This window comes from Tachysurus fulvidraco, chromosome 11 (assembly GCF_022655615.1).
Source record: "Tachysurus fulvidraco isolate hzauxx_2018 chromosome 11, HZAU_PFXX_2.0, whole genome shotgun sequence".
Classification (NCBI taxonomy): domain Eukaryota; kingdom Metazoa; phylum Chordata; class Actinopteri; order Siluriformes; family Bagridae; genus Tachysurus; species Tachysurus fulvidraco.
This window is the reverse complement of record NC_062528.1, coordinates 11,772,082-11,791,396: the sequence shown is the minus strand read 5'-3', so window position 1 is coordinate 11,791,396 and position 19,315 is coordinate 11,772,082. Positions and strand designations below refer to the sequence as shown.

The 19,315-nt window shown below is 39.1% G+C and overlaps 1 protein-coding gene across 14 annotated transcripts in view; it reads left to right on the top strand.

Moving 5' to 3' along the window:
• msi2b (musashi RNA-binding protein 2b) overlaps positions 1 to 16,196 on the top strand; it is a 237,049-nt gene extending 220,853 nt beyond the window's left edge. For 3 of the 14 annotated variants that reach the window (XM_027148086.2, XM_027148096.2, XM_027148093.2), the window contains 3 exons: positions 71 to 250; positions 5,935 to 6,089; positions 10,882 to 16,196. In XM_027148086.2, coding sequence (XP_027003887.1) covers positions 71 to 250; positions 5,935 to 6,089; positions 10,882 to 10,971 — 425 coding nt within the window. In that variant the 3' untranslated portion in view covers positions 10,972 to 16,196. The other 11 variants (XM_027148097.2, XM_027148101.2, XM_027148099.2 and 8 more) reach the window with 7 other exon arrangements.
• Positions 16,197 to 19,315: the final 3,119 nt, after the last annotated feature.

Below are 19,315 nucleotides of genomic sequence, written 5' to 3'. Positions count from 1 at the left end.
GAAGAATTTCCCAATATTTCACCTTCCTCCTCCTCCTCCTCCTCCTCCCCTATACTCCTGTATCTCCCAGGCTTCCCCGATTACGGTTTCTATTCCACGACAAGTGACCAACGGGGGCCCCCCTTCTCCTTTGCGGACTATGGCTCCCTAGGCCCGCAGGCGGCTCAGCTGCTTCAAAGCGAGCATGCCACCTCGGCCTGCAACTCCCCCCTGCAGCACCTGCCCAGCCCGGATCAGTATAAGAGCCCAGGTGTGTACCACCTCTCCTTCATTCACTGATTGATTTGATTCATGTGGTTGATTCATCATTCAGTCATTCATTAAAATGGAAGGCAAAAAAAAAAGAAAAAAAAAAAGAAAAAAAAAAGAACTGCAAGGGACGTACAAAGAGGCGCCCGCTGCTTTGCCTGACATGAACTGCATGCTGAGTTGAGCTCGTTCACACATCCTTTTATCCTTTTCTGTTCTGTCCTTGGCAATGCATTTCTGCTGTGTATGTTGAGATATATGAGCTAATAGACTGATAGTGCTTTTTATTTAGTTTCTCAGCAGCATCATATCCTTACCGGATAAAATCGAGTTCATTAATAAATCCATACACATTTATAAGCAGTGCTCTGATACAGATATTACAGAGATTAAGTCTTTATTTATCTAAGAGCATATGATTTAATTTGATCAGAAGCATCATACAGTTAATGGCTGCCTGTTTTACAAGTGTGTACAAGACAATTACTATTTTTGTTTGACTTGTGCACAGGACTTTTTAACCAATTTGGTTCGTCTATTACCAAAAATATAAAAATAGGTCATTTTAAACCTCATAACCCTAACTGGGAAAAAAATCACTAATGCTAAATGAATGAACAAACTAGAGTCACAAAGCACTGGGTATTTTCCCATGTTCATCAACATGACCTTCATTGTCCTGGAAGCTTTTGTCCTGCATGAGAGTTTAAAATACGCCGAATCTCTTGTTGTCCTGATGCACATGTCTAGTCTGGTTCATTTTTTTGTTTAACTGTTCTTGTGTTGAGAAATGGGCAAAGACACACCAGAATATCTCTAATACAAACGAGTCTGAATGTAAATCTATCAAAATAACTTTACAAAATATTGCAACTGCAATCAATAATGTTGCATTTTCCATTTTGAATGAAAAAAACAAACATGTTCCTTAAGGGCCATGAGATCAGTATCCGATCCGAGATCGTCCAGCTCGGTTGCTCGTGTACATCATGATGACTGATGGTCACTACAGTCAATGTACGGGATTAAAATGAGTCAGTCAACACTCTGCTCTGTCTCTATTTCAGACCTGACAGGTGTTTGGAAGCTGCTCATGAACTGTTCATGGAATATACTGTAATAATACAGAACACAAAAGCATTCAGATTCTCTTATTAATCTGATCATCGATAACATCTTTGTATGTCGTATTTTAAGTGCATGTTTTAAATCCAACAGACATACGTCACAAATATGTTTTTTTAATTCCATACGGACAAAGGCAGAATGACGTAATGCATTCATATAAATGTATATCGTTTGAATGTTTCTAGACGAGTAGCTCAGAGGAGTCAGAACTGTAACGCTGCCCTTGTGTGACCCTCCTCATATGCATTATTATTGAGTTTCTAAGATAATGAGACAAAATCTAAATGTCTTCCTTCTCTTCATGTATATCGCTCAAAGGTAGTAACACTAAAATTAGGCTAATGTTACTGCAATGTACCATAACTGGATTGGTATAAGTGAGGAGAATGAGCTGTAGGGAGTGATGATATTCGTATAGTTTGATACTGTGATATGAGGAAAGCCATAAGCTGGTGGTTCATGCAGAGGTGAAGGAGTTGTTATGTCAGGAATGGGAGAGAGAGCGGGGTCATACCGCTGTGAACAACTGTCATTTCATGGTCTTAATCTACCTTAGATTAAAGGTTATGCGGAGGAACTGTTGACACAAATAAAGCTCTAAATCCTTTGGACATGGAAATGATGTTCAGATCTCTCTGCTCTGCAGAATGGAGCCGATTACAGGCCACGGAGTTTAGTGTTTATACACTGAGTCACTTATTGCCTTTAGGAGTGGAAACAGCACCAGTGACCATGAGAGAGGATGTGGAATTCGGGGCAAAAAGCTTGTTGTTTAGATTTCTTTATAGAAGCGTTGACATTTCTTTAAGACAGAAGATGACACGTGATTTTTTTTTTTTTTTTCATGTTGTAGAGCATTTTTTGCTTTTGCGTTTTCTCTCTCTGTTTCGTCCCATAATGACAAAGTAATAAATATTGACACTGTAAGAGACACTATGTAAATTCTCTATCTAGAAATATCTGTTGGTAAAGATATATAAAGTGGTATGTTCCTTTACTGTGGGATATTTTCTTGCTTTTAGTTCAGTTATAAAGACACTCCAGGAAGTTCTCGCCCTTTTCATCTCCTGCTGGAAAAGAACAGAATAAAACTGAAGACTCGGCTGAGTTTTAAACAGAGCAATACAATATAAATCAGATTAAAAGCCTGTATCTGAGAAGCAACACGTGTTTTTTAAATGTTATTGAGCTCCTAGTACAGCTGCAGTCTATATACATGTTATGGTCATGTGATCAACTAATGATAACATATTCGTGTCCTACAACAAATACAAACTTTATATTATGCAAGCGGTGTTAGCAGTGTGCAAGGAATTTCTAATGTGATGACCACATGTACATCAGGAACACATTCATATCTGGATGATCTACGTCTAGGAGATCACTCATCCCGTACAAATCTACTAGAATTTCTACAGCGGTTCTACGGCAACGTGACGTAACACGCATATGTTTGGATGGAAATCTGTACCAGAGTAAGAACGATTAGGGGATTATGTTGTAAGAGACTTCTGTACAAAAGATTTTGTCATGACTATTTCCGTCTTTTTAAGATGGTTGATTAACTCGATGATATTTGTAATCATACCGTCATGTTAAATGGAACGTTTGAGCCATTTTGTGTATAAGCACTCAGCACTCGCATTTATAAGAGAAACTTTGAACAGTTTTACACACAGAGTAGTGTATCCCCCCCCCCCCCCCCGACTTCTCTCCACCACTTTTACTGTGGTTGCCATGCTTCTGACACTTTCCAACATTTACTCCACTGCTTAAAGAGGTTGGCGCAATCTGTTCGTCTTATTGGCAGAATCTCTTTTTTTTTTTTTGTGCAGCAGATGTCACATTCAAGTGTCAAAAGCGGCCTCGTCTTTCCACACTACCTACTGATACGCAGCCTGCCTGAGATATCCATCTTCTGTTGGCTGGGCTCAGATCTACAAATAAATATATGCCTCTCTCCCTTTTCCTCTTCCATGGAAGTCTCTGTTTTGCTCAGCTGACATTTTAAGAGTGAGAGCTGCGACTGACAAACTGTTCTCCGCTCAGCGTTCTCCTGTCTACCTGTACCCATCTGTGTGAAAAACAGATGAAGCTAAAGAGCAGCCTTGATGCTACGACGCCACCTATCAGACATATCTGCTCTTGCACATAGTCCCTCGGGGCCTCTCTTCGATATTTTATTCGAGTACATATCCTTTACCCTCATGAGTTGTAGAGTCTGCTATATTAATAGTCTCTCCTTTCAGTGGACGGTGAAGTGAAGGCTTCCGGCTGTGGAGAAACTTGATTTAATATTCGCTTATTAATGGAAGTGTCATCAGGGCTGAGCGCGAGAGAAAAATGAGCACTGCACCGTATGGGGCCGCAAAAGTTTTCGAGAACCTCTATTTAATTCAATGGGTGTGTTTGTTTACACTTATTTAATTTGTCATTTTGTGGCACTATGGAGGGATCATCTCGCAGATACATCAAGTGTTCTTTTACCTCTCTTAAATCTCTACGCCTTAGGGCAGGCTTGGGCTAATTGGTGTATGCTGGTAGCCCTGGCTGCGTAACATAAATGTACATTTAAAAATTGTCCAGTGAAGAAAAAAAAAACATTCAATCACCTACTTTATCCAGGCTCTCAGTAGATCTGGTCTTACAATGGGAACAAAAGGTGTGAGTCTAAGAGACATCATGGATGGGACGCCAGTTTATCACATTATCACACGGCTACACACACACACACACAAACACTCATTTGCTTGTGGGAGGAAACCAGAGAATCTGGAGGAATTCTAAAAGGCCATCGATGGAACATGTGAAACTCCCTACAGTCTGTAACGTGAGCTCAGGATTTAACTTCTCCATCATCGTTCTGCACTGAAAATAATTATAGGCAATATTTTGGTCCTTCTGCATTGTTTATTGCTAATTCATTGAAATATAATGATAGTATATCCTGATACATATCCTGATAGTTCAGTAAGTTAAAGAGGTCATGATCAGAGAGAATGTAGCCAACCTCAATCATTACTGTGTCATGTCATGTTCATAACTACTTATAAACATGATCGAAATTAGATTGATTTAATAAGCGCAGGAAATATAAAGATAGAGTCAGCCTCATTAAAGAAGCAGAGAAAATTAGGGTACTATATGGTCAGAAACCTTCCGTCAAATCTTTGTGTGCATTTTGAACATGCCTTTTCAAAAATGACTCCCCCTTTACTGTTAATATATCCTTTATTCTCCCGGGAAGACTTTCCACTCAATTTCAGACTGTGGCTGTGGGGATTTACAGTGAGATTCATCCGGAAGTGCATTGATGAGTGTTGAGGTTACAATGTAAGCTTGGAACGCGTCCTAGCACTTATGACACTTTATACACGTGGGTACAGTCTTCTTTAAAGGTAGTTGTCAGGAAGTGTCTCTGAAGGTTTCCTGTAACACTATGAATACTCGTATCAATCTCATATGCTAACAAGTCCTTCCAGTTCTTGTAATGTGCTCTATACTCCCGGAGAAGCACTGCTTTACTCACCAGAGCTAGCAGTTTTGCTAAAACGGACATCTTCCCGAAGCATTCGGCCGGCACGTTGCCTTCTCAGCCGCTGCTGTATGTAGCATATATACTCGAGTAAGAAAAGATCTGTAGCATCTCTGTGGAAATGAGACTCAATGATTCAGTCTTTAACACGCTTTACTCAAGACACTCTCTACAATTTCCTGCCTGCCAGCCGGCCGCGAGGCCCAAAAGCCCCCTGACGCTAACAGCTAGATAATCACCATCATATATTTAAAGAAGGAGGAAAAGGGGAAGGAGAGCACTCTCCCTGTGACAGGTGTTGATTAGATAGGGGTGTTGTGGCACAATCCTCCATGCAATTTCTTTGAAGGACTCAAGAATTGGCAGTCAAATTTGACTACTCTGAGCGCAGAGAGCGCACTTGATACAACTAGGGAAGAACGGAGAGTTCTGTGTGTGTGTGTGTGAGAGAGAGAGAGAGAGAGAGAGAGAGAGAGAGGTTATGATAATGAAAGAGACCTACACGGCAGCATCTCACTCTCACTGGTACTCTTTAACATTACAGAAACCTCTAAAGGAAAATCTTCTGCCTTCACACAAAGCGCCTCCATTTGCCAGGAAACACCTCGTGCTGCATACTCAACACAGAACATAGCTCCTTTTGTAGCATGCATGCCATGTGAATGCTGAACCGATGTGTCCAACATGAGCAAGCGTTTCCTTTTGCATGAGTGACAGAAAATGTACCATGAATAATAGAAAAGCTTGTCGAAATTTGAAGTCAGTCTCGACTCTAAGGGGTCTCTGTGTAGATCTATGCACAGATCACAGCTAAGACATTACAAAGGAACTGTCTTGTGTGTAGCAGTCTGTTGCATAGATCTCATACACACCCTTTCAATTCATTTTTAGTGCTTTGGGTGTTTTGTCTTGTAGATTTTGCATGCAATGATTGTTTTTAGTTTCTGTGGCTCTTGCACACAATTATCCCCCACCCAGACTCGCTCCTTACCCCAGTGTTGGCACACTTGCTTTTTTGGCAGGCACCAACCCTCCGCGGCCTGGAACTTTCCCAGGTGCGAGCAGTCCAGGGCCTGTGGCTGACCTGTATGGCCCCACCAGCCAGGACTCCGGCGTGGGCAACTACATAAGTGCTGCTAGCCCTCAACCAGGCTCTGGCTTCGGCCATAGTATTGCTGTGAGTACTTCTCTTCTCTTCTCTTCTCTTCTCTTCTCTTCTCTTCTCTTCTCTTCTCTTCTCTTCTCTTCTCTTCCCTTCTCTGCTCTTCTCTTCTCTTCCCTGCTCTGCTCTTCTCTTATCTGCTCTTCTCTTCTCTTCCCTGCTCTGCTCTTCTCTTCTCTTATCTGCTCATCTCTTCCCTTCTATTCTCTTCTCTTCTCTGCTCATCTCTTCTTCCCTCTTCCCTGCTCATCTTCCTGTCCTTTATTTCACACACATGTTCCACTTTCTGCTCATTTCAACACGCCTCTTTCACCTTCACCCGCTGCACCATAGCTGCCGTAGCTGTGCTGCTTTTAGTTTCTGACAAAAAAGCACACTAGTCTGTCATTAGTGAACTAGTCTCTCATTAGAAAACTGCTTTGTGGAGGTAAAAAAAAAATGTAAAAGATGTAAAAAGCTTTATTGGTTTTAAAATCAGACTAGACACCTTTGCTATAAATTTGACTTTAATAACCAATAGTCTAGTGCAAGACAAATAGCTGAAACATGAATATATTTTACTCAGGCTAATTATCAAAAAAAAGTGTCTTTTGTCCAAAGTTTGCCTCCAAAATGTGGAATCATGCTCTCATTAGTGCCAAGCAGGTGCTCTGGCTCTGAAGCTTTGCTGTGTGGTTATTGCATTGCCAACATTCCTCATTCCCTTCATTGCTTTGCTCTTTCTGTCAGCTTCCCCTGAACAAACTGTGAACTTTGTACCGTCTGTCATCGGCAGTGCGGCATGTCACCGAGCCTTTTGTCCATGCGCCAGACAGAAGGACTGAAATCTTACAATTAGTTCTCTCATTTATAAAACACTGGCAGTGTGGCATCTCTTTTTACCTCTTCCCTGATTCAGCCAGGCTGCAAGCATTTCATATCCTGCCTTTAAAAGTTCTCCTTCACAAAGTGCATATGTAAATCAATAAGGCAATAATAAACCCTTGTGAGGAAACCTGTCTTGAGAATGTTGTCTTGCCCTTTGAAGCCGTTCTCTTCTCCCTCCGCCCTTTTGTTTTGAAGCACTTGCAGAGTGGAGTGATAAGGGCTCGGGGAGTTATGGGGACAGGGAGGGAGGAGAGGTCAGCACACCGGGGGGGACTGCAGGGGGGAGACCGGGCTGAATCACATGCTGCTCGGGGAATTACCGGCTCCGTCCGTTTTCCAGCCGCAGCCCAGCAATCAACATCAAGGTCTGCTGGGGAAATGAATAAGGCCTTTTGTGTCTGAGGATACTGCCTCTTACACACCACGCTATCAGTGCGCTATGAATCTCACATTGGTGTAGAAATCCAAGTGAGAATTTCTTCGCTCTTTCTTTTCCCTGAAAAATAGACAGGCCATTCATCAACTCCAGCCTGAATGTTGAGATTAACAAAGTCACCTTGCGCTTGACTTTCAGATGAATTCTTTTAACCTAAATAGAGTTGAATGTAGGTTGACCTGAAACTTTCACAGAATTTCAGCTTTGATTGACAGCACTAGAGGCGGAGAACTTTACTTATTCTCAATAGACATAGGGTCTGTGTGTGTGCATTACCTAAACACTCCTCACAGATATTCAAACTAGTTCATTCAATCATTCATTCATTTATTTATTTCTCTTGCAAGAATACACCCTGGATTCATACAACTAGGGCACTTTAACATGGCCAGTTCACCTTCCTGTTCCTAGTTTGTGTTAAAACACACTGCAAAGAAACTGAAGCCCCACTGCTCCTGCGTGCTGCTTACTCATATTACTTTAAGCCAAAATGATAAGTCATGGCAATAATGTCACCCTGAAAAGGTTCACAGTTTGGTCACTGAGATAGAAAGGCATATTTGATTTTGAGGAAACATTTTCTTTCTTTCTTTTTTTTCAGTTTTTGTGCATGAGGTTATTAATGTTAATGTTAACGTTCTTACTGTTAGCATGAATATAAAAAAAATGATGTTACATGGCATTAGAGAAAAATTGTAAAATTCATAGTAGAAGTGATATTATAATGATATAATGATATTATGAATAAACTGTTCATTCATGCTAGCAATACAGTCATTGAAATGGAAATGCGGGCTACTGACGAGTGATAGCTGTATGAGCTGTTTTACTGGACTGCATACTGACACCATTACTAACTGTACACTTTTAGGGTCCTTTGATTGCGACAGCTTTTACAAACGGATACCATTGAAACCTAACAGGTGGTCGGTTGCCATCTCAATTGAGGTAGTTTTTTTTGGTTTTTTTAATTGAAATAGATCCTGTCATTTTACCCGTTTATTATTCTGTTGTAGTCCCTCCCTACTCTTCTTGCACTTTTATTTATTTATTTATTTATTTATTTATTTATTTATTTATGCTTCTCCCTTCTGTCTGTATTGTGGTATACTGTATATACAGTAGATGTCTCTCTTTATCACTAATATGGCAGGAGGCTTTTACATGGTTTCACAGGTATAAAATGTGTTACGTAAAAGAAGAAACCTTTTGAAAGCTTTCAGCATTAGTGTTTTAGCATTTTAACCACTTTCCTTTATTCTCTGCTTGTCTGTATGGAGCACGCATGAGTTGCTGTGTGAGTTGCTTTGTCTACTCGAGCTGCGCTGTTGCTTTCTGTTCGAGCCGGAGTCGCAGCGTACAGGCCGAGCTCTGTTCATGCCGTCTCTTATGTAGCAGACCGCACGCCTTTGATTTGGAGGCTGTGTGAAGTGCTGGATGTGGATAATATGCACAGGTGTAGAGCTTTTGATCAGCGCGCACCTGGAGATGCTGGACCCTTAAAGCCAGAGCATGACTCTCATTTAAAGGGAAGCAGGAGAACTATGATGTAATGACGTCTGCTTTTCAGCACAGAAAGCAAAGGAACACTTTCTACGAAGCTCATGTTCAGATATGAATCGAACCGTGCATAGAATTCTCTGTAAGTTGGAAATGAATAGCTCTAAAATACCAGTAATGTGCTATCAAAAACTTTATTAATAATGCACAACCCTTATAACTAATAATTATATCAAGCTTGTAAATACATGTCATGTTAATCATTTAATTATTGAATAATTATTATGAACATATAAAATATCATCATAGAGTAAAGTGACGAATTTTATCTTATTTGCCTTCATTTTATCTTATTTCTGGTCTAATGAAGGTACACGCTGTGTGTGCTACGTACATGTGACCTTGATGTTTATGCTTGTGTTTTTATAATTGTTAATAATTAGCACAGTTACTTTAGTCACATCAACATGATCAGTTGTAATGGTTGTGCAAAGCTCCATATGGCATTAGAATAAGGAACACTGTGACACTATATGGTTTACAATAATAATGATCTCTTAATCAAGGAATTGTTTATAGCACAATATTATAACACTACAAGGAAACTTTAGCAGCTTACGAAGAGTTATGCACGATTGTAATGAATATTGTAGCTCACAGGAAGTGTTCCGACTAACTTTTCCTCACTGACTGCCTAAGATCACTTAAAGGCTAATCATTTGGGTGCACTGACATTTTTCTGCTATAGATAATCACTAGAATGTGTGTGTGTGTGTGTGTGTGTGTGTGTGTGTGTGTGTGTGTGTGTGTGTGTGTGTGTGTGTGTGTGTGTGTGTGTATGTGTTTTCTCCTCTGACACAATCTCATCATAATCAGTAGCAGATTTTCTTACGTTATAGAAAACCCTTTCTATGAAGGCCATAAATACACACAAATAGAGTCACAAACACAAACATGCTATAAATAAATCTCTTCATAATGTGTGTTATGTTTATAGAACGTTTATTATAAGGCAGTTACATATTATACACACTGGCATAATTACTTATGCAAATGTGCTAGACGTTATAGCTGTGTTTGTATTGTGTTATGAATAATAACAGACTGAATTGTAGGTATGTGGTGTTTCTAACAGCTATAACATCTCACAGCTGTCTGCAGCATCTTCTAATGGAAACTCTGCCACAAATCTTCATTATATAGCACATTTCACTCCAGTGCTCTACACTCAGACTATACTATTGGAATAAGAACAACAAACAATTCTAGCTGTTTTATAACTATATGAAGTTAATGAGAGGAAGAGAGTTTGACTTAGATCACAGAGACTTGTTAGTCACCGTCATGGCTCTGGATTAAACAGTGTCACAGAGCAAGCAACAGAGCTCGTGCAGCTTGTGTACACTAGCCGCGTGTCGCATGCAGATGGCCGCTGTTTTGTTTCTGCATGGCGAAAACACTAATGCATGTGTGTGATTGTAAATGAGCTCAATATGTTCTGTATCTGAGAATCTCCATTAGAGATGTTCACGATCGCTTCAAAAAAAATAAAAAATCAGTGATCACGAGTCAGTGCAAACTTCGAAATGACCTCTAAAATGACACGGTTTTTATATTGATACCAATATAGTATATTTTATCAGTGCCGTGTACTCCAAGACGCAGCAAACTCAGAATGTTAATAAGATAAAAATGACCCCGGATCATAAAAACGAACAAGCTGTATAAGTAAATAGTGTACTGTTAACACTTATTTATATAGTTATTTCACGAGTGACTGAGTTTTTTTTTTCTCAGACACCGAGCCCAGGACTCAAATTTGATCTGTAAAATAATGGATCCCCCCCTGAATGCTCAGATGCAGCACATTTGACACATAAAATCTCACCCGAACTGTGTAAATGGGCTGTTTATGAGGCTTGTGAATCTTCTGTTTGCTCCAGCAGAGTTTATCGGGAGGTCAGGGGAAGACAGGCCACAGTTTCTAACTGGTTTTGTGTACAGGTAACGGCCATACAACTCCAAGCACTACAGCGTGGGACAGACACGGACGAGCTGAGATGGCAGGATCTGAAGAACAAAAGAAATGTCTAAAACATCTCCAAAAAAAAAAAACAACAACATTAATCTGCTGTACTATAATGAAAACCTGGCTTTTTGGATTTTTTTTCTCTCCTAACGTATCCCCATATTCTAGGATGATGTTGTCGTTTTGTCCTTTTTCACTTCTTTTCCCCTTTTTATTGACGTCGTTTCTTTAACATCTTTTATCATATAGTCTGAATCAGCCTCTGAGGTTGACTAGTTTTGAAATATTTTCATTATATACTACGTTCTCTGATGAGAAGAACTATGTAAATGTGCATCTTCTCTCTTTTTTAGTGTAATAACATCACTCTAGTCGTCTCTTCACTCATGGCTCTTTGTAATAATAGCCAGTGTTTCATGGTTTCAGATTTCATTTCATTCAAGCAAGAACACTGAAGGACTTGCTGCCAAACTCATGATTTTCTCAACCTTTAAAAAGAGCAACAAGAGGGTAACTAACAAATCTAAGTAGCTCTGTTCTTTGTTTCATGTGACGTCTTGTTATCATTATTATCTATTTTGGGCAATAAGAGGACTACAATATTTTCACAGTCCTTTTTTATAAATGTCTTTTTGTTGTTGTCGTCGATAAAAGAAAAAAAACGATACATTTCCTTTTAATACTTTGTGAAATGAGATTTAAAAGAAAAAAAAATTATGATGAAATCTGTATAATATTACTCATTACTACATCGAACCATCTCAGAGAGAACCATATTTTTGTGATGGTGTTCTAGAGGTCGTACTGTGCTCAATCTGAATTATGTTTCAAAAAAAAAGGAAAAAAAGAAAAAAGATCTTTCAGGCTTGGTGCGGTAACCGAAATCTATTTGTAGCACAAAAGCCGTGAGAACCCGACTGCAGACACAAGCCCAATAAAACACTGTTAGCTCGCTCTGTAAATACTGTTGGCTTTCTAACTGTGCAGGTAGCAAAACCAGCATATTGACTAGATTGTGAGATCAGATGTGCACAGCTTTCACAGAGAAAATACTTCACAGCATACACACAAATCAGCATCGTACAAACAAAATCCAACTGAAATCCAAAGCACATGTTTGTTTCATGTTTTTTAAGTACCAGTGATGAAATTAGAGATTTTCTAAGACTGTGGTTTTTTCCTCCTCCTCTTCTTCTTCTTCTTCTTCTTCCTTCTCACTTTTTTTTAGTGTTTTAATGTATTTTTTCCCGTAGTCCTAAAACATAGTACACAGTACGCCTGATTTCGGAAACAAAAAAGGCAATATTTCAAGATTTGTAGTCATTTCTGACTTACCGTGATCAATTAGGAACTGTTTTTTGCACCATTACCTCAGTCCTGTGGGATGTACTTTAGAGGACGTAACAAATTAATTTATTTTATCGTAAGACAAAGTAAAAAAAAAAGATTGTCTTGAAATGAAAAAAAGAAACATTGCACTGTGAGAAAGAATTTATTATTTTCTATTTGCACATGTTTAAGGATGTTCTTTTCCGTGGGTCATATGAAGGGTTGCTATGGAAACGTTGTCCCTGTGTGGTCGCGATCTTTACGGCTGTGTTTTTTTGTGGATTAATCTTTTTTTTTCCCAGGCATTTTATTTCTGTGCTTCTGATCTGCCAACGTTACAGCTGAGTTATTGGTAGCAATAGTCAAAATCCTCCGATACACTGAAACTGAATGAAATCAGTAGCTGCTACACATATATAACGTACATGTCAGATCTGACGAGATGGAAATGATGCTAAAATATATGCTGAGTGAAATAAGAGTGATATTTAAGAGTGTAAACCGACTGATATATACTGTATGCTGTTGTTCATCCTTGCTGCAAATGTTTTTATTTACATTTTTTTTCCTCCCTTTTTTCCCACAATTTGACTGAACTAGCACACGATTCGAAATGCTGAATCCGTTTCCTTTTTTCGACATCACGGGAAAAATAGGAATAAGTAAGAGCAACGCAGAAAGACGGCTTCCTGCTTACTGTTCAAACTGTTTCAAAAGACAAAACTACTCAAAACAGCGTGATCCCCATCACAGTTTGAAAACCAACAGGGGATTTTTTATTGCTATTTTTGTGGAAGTGAATGACTATGTTAAATATGTTGCTGACTATATTACGGTTACTATGTACTGTATTTTCTCATTCGATGATCTCTCCATTCCCTGTCGCTTCATCCAGTAATCTTCTGTTGATCATTGTATTTCAGTAATGTGTTTAAAAAAAAAAAAAAAAAAAAGTGGAAAACAAAAAAAGAAATTAACTTGTAAAAGAGTGCTGTCTTTTGATGCCAGTGTAGTGGTCTGTACATTTCTCTGTTGATCTGTTTCACTCCTCTCTCCCCGCTTCTTGCCTCCCGCTTTCGTCTTCTTGCTCTTTCGCTATATCTGTCTCACTCTCTCTTAGTGAATAGTCGTAGATGTTATGTAATCAACGTTACAGTAGAGCTGTAGTGGTAGATTAGTAGATTTAGGACCAGTAAGGATAGAACTTTCTCTTTGATAATCATTTAAACAAACAAACAAAAAAAATATGCTGAACATTGTTTTCATGCCGTGTTTCACCTTTACTTTGTCTTTTTTTTTTCTTTTTTTTTTGTGTTCATTGGGTTTTGTTTTTTTTGTTTGTTTTTTGTTTTTTCTGATTCTCACATGGTTTCAACAAACCAAAGCTCTCATGATGAAATCCAGAAAATTAAGAGAATTGGTGTAAGACAGAGTTGTAAACAAGGCATTAATTGGATCCCCACCCTTGAATGTTTGAAAAGGGGTGCGCCATACTACCTTAAATGCTAACGCTTGATATGCAAAACCGTTTTTTCTTTTCTTTCTTTTTTCAAGAGGGACGCAATTTATAATTATGGAAAGGATTTTATTACGTGAATGGAAAAAAAAAAGTCATATTTTTTTAGTACGTTCTACCTGAGTAATGATGATCTAGCCTGATAATTATAGATACGGATAAAACTGTAATAGGTTTTGATATTTATACTCTTTAAAATGTCCACTACTATTTTTAAATACTTTTTTGTGTCTATGTGTCTGCATAGATTCAGATTCAGATATGTTTTCGGTTTCGGTCGTCTTAAAGGTTGTTTTTTTTAACGCTGTTACAGTACATTTAGTGCCAGTTCTTCATGTTAATCAAAGCTAAACATTAATCACAGCAACAACAAACAAACAACGAATTATTAGCATGTGAAGTGCTCATATACTGTAGCTTATGAAACAAAACAATTAAGACTAGCAGCTGTTAGTGTTAATAACTAAACCGCTTTATTAAGACAGATTGTCGTTTGATTGTTTCTTGTTAACAGTCCTAGAAGATTTCTGTGTAACTTACTGAGATATTTTTTCTGAATGAAATCTATTCTCAGGGATTATGAATGTATGCTAATTCTAATCGAAGTCCTCTACATGTGAGATTTAGCTGGTAATTACTGTGTGGATTCTGTGAGTCTGATAGTGAGTGCTCTCAGATTTCATTTCAACACAAACACTGAGCCGGTTTTACTACACACTCCAGTACTGCTGTCCTGCCAGAGAGTTTCTTCAGGGGCTCTTTGGATAGTTAGAGGCTGTAGATAACTAAAGAATCCTGTCTGACAGGGAAACACTGCTGTAGAGGATTTAGAACCTTTTAATGTTTCCTGGGAAACAAAAAACCTGATTATGGCTCTAGATTTGACCTTTTAAACACACAGCATTAAGGACATCAAGCATATTAGTTTGTGTTGCTGTGTGAAGTTGCTGCAAATTATAACCTCGTTACAAACATTTATAACTTGTCATTGGCATTATGTTATAAAATCAGGCTTTCTCACTGCGATTAGCCTTTGACGCTTTTTACAATTCACATTAATGAGATAAAACATTCACAGAAAATTCTATATTTTATAAACACTAAGATTATGAGTTTGACATACTTATAATTATATGATCTGGCTCTTGATTAAAATGAAAGCTGGCCATTGTTTCTGATAGCCTTCTATAATGTCTCTCATTCCGTTGCTTTCTTTCTTCTTTTCTAATTTGATCTTGTAGCTTGGACTTTAAGGTAGCATGGCTCTGTTGCCATTATTTTATTTTTCCATCGACAGCCGTTTACAGCAGATGAATGTTACACATCTTGCTAGACTAGTTAAATCATTGGATAATTGTTGGTTTTGGAAAAAAAAAGGAAAAGGAAAAAAAAAATAAATGACCTGGAAGGTGTTGGGTGATATTCGAAATGAACTACCGTATCCATTCAAAACTTGAATTTTGAGGCAAGTGCTAGGCAATGGCCAAAACGATCATCCCATTAATGAAGGAACAAACTACTCTGTCTGCACACACACACACACACACACACACGCACAGAAACACAGCACATGCACACATAAACACACTATCTCTCTGTAATGACATACTGTAATGACATATGTATATACTTGTATACAGATACAGGATATATATGTATAGTGTATATATCTCTTTGTTAAAGCTGTTTGTTGAAGCTGCCTCATAATGCTTATTAATCATTTGTAGTGACCCAGAAAACATTTGGGTCAGTAGTCTACACTGAAATCATGTTTGAAATCACGTGTTGTGGGAAAGCTGCATTGTGCACTACTGGGACAGTTAGAAAGCCGGGAAACGTGTTAGTTTAGCTGTCCACGTGTCCCTTTAACTTTAACGCTATAGGGATACGGTACAGTTGACAAGGCAGGGGTCACAGGGGAACGGTCTTTATTTCTGACGCTTCCCTCGGGAACTCAGTCTCCTGTTTTCCTACCCAGCTTTCGCCTCTCTGATTGCCTTGTCCATTCCTAACACTTGCCCATTTTTAACGGACTTTTTACCGCATGAACTGACTGAACGGACTGACGTCTGAAAGCATCTTTCAGGTCTTCTTCTATGGCTTGCTTAAGCCCTGTTGTAAAATAAACTAAAGTGGATGGGGGTCTCTCACATCTCAGATGTGGAAAGTATAATTTTATATTTGTATTTTCAAATAATTATGATAATAAAAAATGTTTGTGAAAGGTTTCCATCCTCTACTGTGGTCCAGAAATCAATGTGTTTGTCTGGAGAAGATTAAAAAAATAATAATAAAGTAAACTGTTTTGAAACATTTCATGGTTTTTTGATTTTGAATTAACATTTTTTTCAAGCAAATGATGTGTGATTTAAAATATGAATATATCTGCAAAAGAATGTATATCAGATATGCACAACAATTAAAATGCACAAAAATGAACACAGAGCTCAGAGGGTTGTGTAAGTTTGTTTTATTCCCAGTGAATTTGTTTTATATATCACAGTTCAGTTCAGAGGTCAGGAAGTCATCTCAGGATGATCACTCCATCTCTTATAGGGCTCTCTGGAGGTTCTTCTCTCACTTAACAGGCTGCATCATTGTTTTTCTGGCTCCAGCACTTATATTTCTGACTATAAAACAAGAAGATAGCTACAGTATCCTGTCACCTTTACTTAAAGAACACTTTAAACCCCTCTAAACCTGTCATTTGTAAGGTTTCTCCTGAGTTTTTAGACCCCGATATATTGATATTAACATCCTATATTTGAACATATTTACCTTAACAGAAATATTTCTCTTAATATAGGTGGCCCTTTTACATGCAGTGTTGAATTAAAGTGTATCACACAGAGGTGCCTTGTGCAGTGCTGCTACCTCACAGCTCCAGGGTTCCCAGCTCCATCTGGGTTAGTGTCTGTGCTGTTCACAGTATCACATCTTCTCCACTTCTGTTTGAAATTACACCTCGTTCTCCAGTTTCCTCCAGAAGGCATGCCAATAAGTGACCTGGCTACACAAACTTGCCCTTGTCTGTAAATGATTGTGTGCAATGGACAGGTCCAGTCTCATAAAATACATATCCCGGAGTTTCCTGATTCCAGCCCCAAGGCACTTACAGAAGATGAATTTAGATGAATGTAGCTGTATGCACCATTAAAGACATGATTCTGCATTCAGTTTGTATCCTACGAGGCTATTATAAATGATAACACATAACAGAAAGCAAAGAATGATTCAAGTTATGTCTAAAAAAAAAAAACCCTCACAATATATTCATATATATCCGAAGGCACATGTATAATCCCCATAAATACCAAATCCTCCCTGACTGATGCATATTGTTTTGAAATACTTTTATACCATTCCAGGCCTAATCTAGAAGTGTTTCACCTGGGATGAAAAATGCAATGTGTGCCGGCTGGCAGAAATTAATGTCATTTTTAATTTGAGCTGCTGTCCCATTCTCAAATGTGAAATTGCTTCGGAGAACGTAAGGTGTGACAGCTATTATAAATGTGTGGAAATCCATCTTCCACTGTCGTTCTCACCCCCCCTCCCACCATCTTCACTTCCTCTCTCTCCCTCCCTCTTCTCTCTCTCTCTGTCTTCTTCCTTCTCTCTCTTTCTCACTCGCTTCCTTGACTCGGCCAAGGAAGCTCTCTTCATATACTTCACCATCACAGCAGCTGTCCACCCACACACTTCACTGGAGCCCTCGGATAGTGTCATGACTCACAGTGTCCGCTGTTTGCCAAGATTGAAATACTGTGAAGAATTTTCCCTCCCTTCACACTCAAGGAGCTCTCAGACACAAGAACTCCACTTGATTCCGCTGAAAAAAACTCACCTTTGCTAATTTGTGTGATATTGCTATTATGTCATATCTGCCTGTAATGAACTGTCCGAAGTGGATGGTGTAGAACCCTTTTGTGGAGTTTATTGGAAACCAACACAAAGCAAATAATCCAAGTTAGTAGTCAAAAACCAAGCGCAAGTTTGGAAAACCAGAATAGCAACCAACGTAGCGAACAATCCAAAAAACAATCCAAAAAACAAGCAAAACCAGAGAAACAGAACAGAGTCATATGCAGAGAAAAAATCACAAGAATATAACAAACGGCATGGTGACTCAGGAAAACTGGCAATACTCCGCAATGATGCTTAGCGTTAGCGTGGTTAAATGTCTGATAACCCAGAAGTCAACTTTTTAAACGAGCGCAGTTCTTTTTTTAGTAGATGGGTCCCTCGGGTGGGGCGGAGGAGGAACAACGGGTAAACATTTCTCCTCAAGAAAGTACCCCCCTTATGAAACACCTCCTGGTGTTCTTGGGCAGGGTAATCTGGGTGGGCCTGGTGGAAGTCTGTGATGAGGGATCTAAAATATCAAAAATATCATTGGACCCACAATCTCTCTTGGGGGGCTTCATTCTCAGAGATCTCAGTGACATGGGAGGGGTGATCCTGCTTGAGGAGTGACATGGAATGATGGAGAGATTCTGTAGCTGGATGGGAGATGCAGCTAATAGGTGACAGGGTAAATTTGGTGTACAATCTTAAAGTGCTCTATATACCTGGGGATGAGTTTTTGACATGGTAATTTGAGCTTCAGATTCTTGGTGGAAAGAACCTTAAGGGGAAATCTGGCTCTTAGAAGGTGCGCTGTTTGATAGAAAGTAGATTGAGCAGTTCCAAGGCTGGTAAAGTGGGAGCTGTGTTGTGCCTTCATTGGTGAAGACCTCCTGCAGGTCATGGTATTTTTGGGGAATATAAGTGATAGTTGTAGGTTACAGACTTCTGACGGAGGTGATATGGCTGAGGGTTCACTAAAAAGAGTGGTTGAGGCAGTAAGGATATCATTTGGTGAGTTCTTTAACTCTTCATGAAATTTGTGGGTATTGAGCCATAAAAACCCCAACAAATGATGTGCAGGTGTAGATGGCGTTGCCTCTCCTTCTTAGAGATTCGTCTCTTGCCAAGATGCAGTGGCTCTACTCATACAAAGGGGGCTGGCTGCATGCTTTACCCATAAAGAGGGAATGACTGGGATTGGAGGTTGTGGTGCTGGATGTGCCGGAGTTTGTATAGGCGAATGGTCACCATAGTGTACTGGGATAGTGGTATCTCCTCCTCCTTGCATGGCATCCCCACTTGTAGTGCAGGATTTAGGCCCTCTATGAAAACTGTACGAAAATCACACTGAAGAGAGTCACACACTCTCAAGAATCTGCAGTGTCGGTCAGCAGATCTGTCAAATTTCTCTGATAGCACCAATGGAGCCTTTGGATAGTGTCATGAGTCACAGTGTCTGCTGTTTTCCAGGATTGAAGTGCTATGGGGAATTTTCTGTCTCCCTTCTGTACTCAAGGAGCTCTCAGACACAATAACTCCACTTGCGTTCACTGAAAAAAATCAGCTTTACTAATTTGTCCGATATTACTATTATGACATTTAATAAACTATCCGAAGAAGATGGTGTAGAATTCATTTGTGGAGTTTACTGAAAACCAACAAAAAAGCTTAGAATCTGAGTCATGAGTAAAACAGGGTCATACAAAGGCAAAAAT